The sequence below is a fragment of the Alexandromys fortis genome, unplaced genomic scaffold, assembly GCF_014885135.2.
Source record: "Alexandromys fortis isolate MF-2015 unplaced genomic scaffold, M_Fortis_MF-2015_v1.1 scaffold_364, whole genome shotgun sequence".
In the NCBI taxonomy this organism is placed as follows: domain Eukaryota; kingdom Metazoa; phylum Chordata; class Mammalia; order Rodentia; family Cricetidae; genus Alexandromys; species Alexandromys fortis.
The window spans coordinates 270,808-277,598 of NW_026068245.1; the positions used below are offsets into that span (position 1 = coordinate 270,808).

The following is a 6,791-nucleotide window of genomic DNA, read 5'->3' on the forward strand; positions in this document are numbered from 1 at the left end:
CACACACAGACACACACATTCACACACAGACACACACATTCACACATTCACACACAGACACACACATCCACACATTCACACACAGACACACACATACTTTAAAAGGTGAAGTATAAGAGTAAAAGAAAATAAAGAGGGAGCTGGGCAGTGGTGGAGCACGCCTTTAATCCCAGCACTAGAGAGGCGGAGGCAGGTGGATCTCCAAGTTCGAGGCCAACCTGAGGTCTATAGAGTGAGTTTCAGCATAGCCAGGAGTACCAAAAAAAAAAAAACCCTCTCAAAAAATCAAATAAACACACAAACAAACAAACAAACAGGAAGAGGAGAGCCGGAGGGAGAAAGGGGGACGAGGTTGAGGTTGGGGATACAGCTCAGTTACACAGCGTTTGCCTAACGTGGGTTTCGTCTCCAGCGAGAGAGAGGGAGGGAGAATATATGCATTGCTAGGTGTGGCGGCGCACAACTCCAAAATCCCAGCCTTCTAGAGGCTGAGGCAGAAGAGCCGGGGATTCCACGCAGCTTAGTGTCCCCCGAAGGTTTAACTGAGACAAAAATTTTGACATATAGAACTTGATGTTGAGGAAATGGACCAGATGAGAACAATGGACACATGATGAGTTTGTGTTCAGTTTTTATCAGCATGGGGGGGGGAAAGAGACTGAATTATTTGTTAAGTTTTTTTGTTTTTGATAAGGTCTCCTTATGCAGCCCTGGCTGGCCTAGAAGTTGTTACATACACGAGACTGGCCTGGAACTCACAGAGATCCCCCTGCATGCTGGAATTAAAAGTGTGCACCAGCTGGGTGTTGTAGCACATCCCTTTAAGCTTGCTGTCACTCAGGAGGCCAGCCTGGTCTACATTGTGAGTTCCAGGACAGTCAGGGCCGTGTAGAAAGATTCTGCAGATAGAAAGAAAGAAAGAAAGAAAGAAAGAAAGAAAGAAAGAAAGAAAGAAAGAAAAAGATAGATAGATAGATGATAGATAGATAGATAGATAGATAGATAGATAGATAGATAGATAGATAGATAGATAGATAGATAGGCAGATTAGATAGATTTCTTTTTAGATTTTACTTATTTTATGTGTATGAATGCTTTGCCTACATGTCTGCGTATGATGTACATGCAGTGCCTGTAGAGGCCAGAAGAGGGCGTCAGATCCCCTAGACTGGAGGCATAGACGGTTGTGAGCTGCCTGCCATGTTGAGACTAGGTAACAAACGGGGTCATCTGGAAAAGCAGCCAGTTCTTTTAACCACTGAGCTCCAACACGAAATATTTTTATGGTGTGGGGGACTGACTCAGATGAAAAGAATTTTAGTAAGATGAAAGTGGAAAAACAAAGGTAGATGGGGCTAGAAAGATGGCTCAGAGCACTCACTGCCGCTGCAGAAGACGTCCTGGTTCACAGCCTCCCATGCCTTTTCTTTCCTTGGGCACTGCAGGCACGTGGTACACAGAGAGTCGTGTGTTTTTTGCACTCGGGAGGCAGAGGCACGCGGATCTCTGTGAGTTTGAGACCAGCCTGGTCTACAGAGCTAGTTCCAGGACAGTCTTGAAAAACAAAAACAAATCTTTAAATTTAAAAATAAACAAGCCGGGCTGTGTGGTGCACACCTTTAATCTCAGCACTCAGGAGGCAGAGGCAGGAGACTCTCCATAAATTCGAGGCCAGTCTGCTCTACAGAGTGAGTTCCAGGACAGCCAGGGCTACACAGTGAGACCCTGCCTTAAAAAACAAACAAAAAGAAAGAAATCTTTTAAAAAGAAAAACAAAAGTAGAAAAAAATGGCTGAAAGAAAAGGCTGGGTTGTTGATATGTCTAAGAGGATTAAGCCTCTTGCCAAGCTTGACATCCGAATTTGGCAAAAGGCGAGAACTGACTCCCAAAAGCTGTCCTTTGGCTTCTGTGAGTTCATACCAGCAGTACACAGACACATACACACACACACGCACACACACACAGACACATATACACACACACACGCACACACACACAGACACATACACACACGCACACAGACATATACACACACAGACACATACACACACACACAGAGACACACACACACTCTCACAAATAAATGCAACCTTAAAACTTTAAAAGGAGGCTGGGTGATGGTGGCGCACGCCTTTAATCCTAGCACTCGGAGGCAGAGGCAGGTGGATCTCAGTGAGTTTGAGGCCAGCCTGGTCTACAGAGTGAGTTCCAGGTCAGATTCCAAAGCTACAGAGAAACCCTGTCTCAAAAAAACAAAACAAAATAAAACAACAAAAAATAAAGCCTTTAAAAAGAAAAAGGGATAAGAATGTAGAAAAACTGTGTTTTATGAAAACAAAAACAAAAAAAGGCAATTTAAATGCAATTATAAAAATCAGTCTTTGTCCAGATAGGTGTGTGTGTGGTGCTGGGATAAAACCCAAGGCCTCCCCATGCTAACCACACACGCCACCACTGAGCTATCCCCTGACCCTTGATTTGAATTTTGCTCTTGTTGGGGTGAGTCTTCAGGCTTGGACACAGATATTTTATCCACCAACCTATTTCCACAAGACCTGGTTATTTTTTAAAAAGCAGAGCCCAGTTTTGCTCTCAACAGTACTTCGAGGCTGGAGAAACGGCATAGTTAGGAAAGTGCTTGCCGTGCAAGCCTGAGCGTGGTCCTCAGAATTCATGTTAAAGGCCAGGCTTGGGGAGGCGCACCTGTAACCCTGCTGCTGGAAACAGGAGTAGTGTAGGGTCACTGGCCAGCTAGCCCATCCGCAAGTCCCAGGTTCAGAGAAAGACCCTGCCTCGGAAACTAAGGTAGAGGACTGGAGAGGTGACTCAGCAGTTAAGAGCACTGGTTACGCCTCCAGAGGACCCAGGTTCAATTCCCAGCAACCACATGGTGGGTTACAATCATCTGTAATTCCAGCTCCAAATGACTTGATGCCTCTTCTGCCCTCGGAGGGCACTGCATGCACATATTGTACATGTGGACAAGAATATACACACTAAAATAATTTAAAAAATAAAATAGGCTGGAGAGAAATAGAAGACACACAGCATCAACCCCTGGCCTGCCAAAGGCATGCACGCGTGTGTGCGTGCGCACACACACACACACACAGAGCAGACCACTGGCTGAGCTGGGATTTGAGACTAACAAGTTCTAATTTAATTTTATTAATGTGTGTGTGTGTGTATGAGAGAAAGAGAGAGAGAGAGAGAGAGAGAGAGAGAGAGAGAGAGAGAGAGAGAGGAGAGAATACTATGCATGTATGGGTCTCACACGGGCTAGAAGAGATGTTGGATCCCATGCAGCTGGAGTGTGTCGCAGGGGCTGTGTGCTGCCTGACATGAGTGCTGGGAACTGAATCTGGCTCTTCTGTAGGAGAAGTAGCTGCTCTTAACTGCCCTGCCATCTCTGTCTATCACAGCACTCCTGTTCTAATGCAGAGGGGTGTGAGCCCCCAAGTGGGAAGGACTTCTGGGTACAGTCATGAAGAGGATGGGGAGAATGGGACTCAGTTGATAGAGTGCTTCCCTAGAATGCACGAAGTCCTGGGCTTCATCCCTGGCACCCCTTAAACCAGGTGTGAGTGTCCATGCCTGTCCTCCCAGAACTTCAGAGGTAGAGGCAGGAGGATCAGGGGTTCAAAGTTGTCCTCGGCTGCATAGCAAGTGTGAGGCTTCTATGGGGACTCAGGGCCTTGGGAGAGGCCAGAACCCAACACCCCTTCCCCCTGTCCAGCTTTTCCTCCTGGAAGAAATGAGAGAGAGGAAGTTTGATGGCTTCGCCCGTACCATCCAGAAAGCCTGGCGGCGCCACATAGCAGTCCGAAAGTACGAGGAGATGCGGGAAGAAGGTGAGGAGCCTCTGCTAGGAGGCTTGGTCTGCGGGCAGGAGGATTAAAGAGAGGCCATGACTTTTAACCACACATGTGTCCTTGCAGCTTCCAACATCCTACTGAACAAGAAGGAACGCAGGCGAAACAGCATTAACCGGAATTTTGTCGGGGACTATCTGGGGCTGGAGGAGCGGCCTGAGTTGCGCCAGTTCCTGGCCAAAAGGGAACGAGTGGACTTTGCCGACTCAGTCACTAAGTATGACCGCCGTTTCAAGGTAAGACCTGATTGGGTGTTCCCATCAGAGGCTGTGCCTCTGCCTCGCACCCATACCAGAAGATGCCCGTCCACCTAGCTTCCTGACATCCTTCCTCACAGACGTGTTCCCACCAGGCTCAGACACACCTATCCACAAGTAAACCCTCCACTGTAGTGGACACTGCTGCCCGTCAGACATGACCTCATGGGGCTGGCAGAGCACTTGCTTAGCATGAGCCCTGGGTTCTGTCCTCAGTACGACACAAACCAGGTATGGCAGCAAATGTCTATAATCTCAGCTCTTGGAGGGTTCAGGATTTCAAGTTCATCCTCTTCCAGGTCAGCCTGAGCCACGTGAAACCCCGGGGGGAGGGAGACACTCTATGTGGCACTGTCACACCCACCCGCACTCCCACAGCTGATAATAGAGCCATCTATCAAACCTGTCCCTGTGCAGCGCAGACCACCTATCCGTCAGCTATCCTTCACCTTGCCCAGAAGCCCATTCCACAGGACCACTTCCCTCACCTGGCTTAGACACCCGTCCCTGGATTCTGATGCCCCTGTCCATACAAACACTCTCACCAAGCCAAGGGATCCTTGTCCACAGGTACATGCCTGACTGTCCCAGAAATCATGACCAAATTAATTTTCGAGATTGAATAACCTAATGTAGAAAAATCTCTTCCAGACATGCACAGCTGCACATGGCATGTAGCCTGTGCCCGCCCACCACACAGGGACACTTCCATAAGATGCACTCTCGCTTGCTGTCTCAGTTAGGGTTTCTACTGCTGTGAAGAGACACCATGGCCATGGCAACACTTATAAGAAAAACATTGAAGGGGCTGGAGATGGCTCAGAGGTTAAGAGCGTTGCCTGCTCTTCCAAAGGTCCTGAGTTCAATTCCCAGCAACCACATGGTGGCTCACAACCATCTGTAATGGAGTCTGGTGCCCTCTTCTGGCCTATAGGCATCTACACAGACAGAATATTGCATACATAATAAATAAATATTTTTAAAAAAGAAAGAAAGAAAAACATTGAATTGGGGTGGCTCACAGTTTCAGAGGTTCAGTCCATCATCATGGCAGGGAGCAGTGGTGTGCAGGAGACATGGTGCTGGCTTGTTGGGGCCCGTGTCGCTCCAACACAGATAACTGTTTTCCCTAACTGGACTGAAACGGAGACGCAAGGAATAATCAGACGCAACATACACGGTCATCATGGAAGGGCTTCTCAGGGTTCTTTCTCCTGACCATCTCCCGCGTTTATTATCCAAACAGCTTATATACCATCACATAAATTGAGCGGGGAAAATACATTAGGCTTGTTTCCTAGGTAACCAGGTGAATGGCCTTTAGTCACATCTGCATCTACCTGTCTGCTGAAGTATGCTAGCTGTCACGTAGGCCTGAATTAGCATCTCTATAAGATATTCTCCAAATTACATAGGAAGGAGCCCCAAACCTCCTGACCATTAGGTCACCAGCTTCAGCAAACACCTCTCCCCAGGCCATCTACATTTATAACAGAGAAGGAGCAGCACCTCCTGGCTGTTGTTGAGGCTGTCTGCAGGTCTGCGTGACCGTCTCGGGTGGGTCTATGGCTTCAGAGCCTGGCTGCCACACCATATAGAAATATGGGCCTACACTGGCTACATCTTGATCAGAAGGCAACAAGAAATGGTCTCAGACAGTGGAAGTAGTTTGAGTGTAGAGAACTCAAAGCCCACCCCACGGTGACACACTTCCTTCATCAAGGCCACACCTACTCCAAAAAGGCCACACCTCCTAACAGTGCCACTCCCTTTGGGGACCATTTTCTTTCAAACCACCACACCTGCTGTCTTAGTTTTGTTACTCAATAAAATACTCTGATAAAAGCAACATATGAAAAGGATTTATTTGATTCACAGTTCCAGACTACATTCTCTCAGCATGGGAGAATCAAGGCAGGAACCTTAAGCAGACAGTTACAACCACAGCAAGAGCAGAAATCAATGGATTGAAGTGTGCATGCGTGTAGCTGGCTTGCTCCTTTTTATTCAGCCTGAGGCACAGCCCATGAAATAGTCTTCCCACCTTTAATGTAATCAAAATAATTGCCCACAGATGTCCCCACATGCCAACCTACTCTAGAGAATCCCTTGAGTCTAGACTGTGCTAAGTTGACAAAACCAACCCTCAGGGACCAGCAAGGCAGCACAGCAGATAAAGGTACTTGCTGCCAATTTTGAGACTTGAGTTCAGTTACTAGAACCAAGTTGGCAGAGAAAAAGAACTGACTCCCACAGGTTGTCCTCTGACCTCCATGCCATGTCATTCACATGTCCGCACATGCACAGACACATACAAAACAAGTAATTGTTAAATAAAATAGCCATCATTGTTGAATTTTGGGGCTGACTGGTGCAGTTCTTGTCGGCTGGACCTGGGATCTGAGGAACTCAAAGAATGGGCAGTCTGACGCTGTACACAACCTGACTTCAGTTTCAGTGTGCTCTTATACAAGAATGGAACAAAGAAAGTAGTGATCCAATGAAGGTTATTTGAGCTCAGAAAAGAATGGTCAGAAAAACGTGTACCTAAATATCAGTAAGCACATAGTAAATCTTAACAGAGCCGCCCTTCCCAGAACGTCCTCGGAACAGATGGATTTGACCACAGTTGCCTGGTATACACAAGAGATGTATTTGCGC

General features: G+C 47.3%; 1 protein-coding gene across 1 annotated transcript in view; it reads left to right on the plus strand.

Annotated features, from left to right (window-relative positions):
* Myo1f (myosin IF) overlaps positions 1-6,791 on the plus strand; it is a 65,259-nt gene that overhangs the window by 38,409 nt on the left and 20,059 nt on the right. Inside the window, exons 20-21 of the mRNA XM_050131252.1 lie at positions 3,738-3,852; positions 3,940-4,109. Of these exons, the coding sequence (XP_049987209.1) occupies positions 3,738-3,852; positions 3,940-4,109 (285 nt within the window). The remainder of the gene's footprint in view (positions 1-3,737; positions 3,853-3,939; positions 4,110-6,791) is intronic.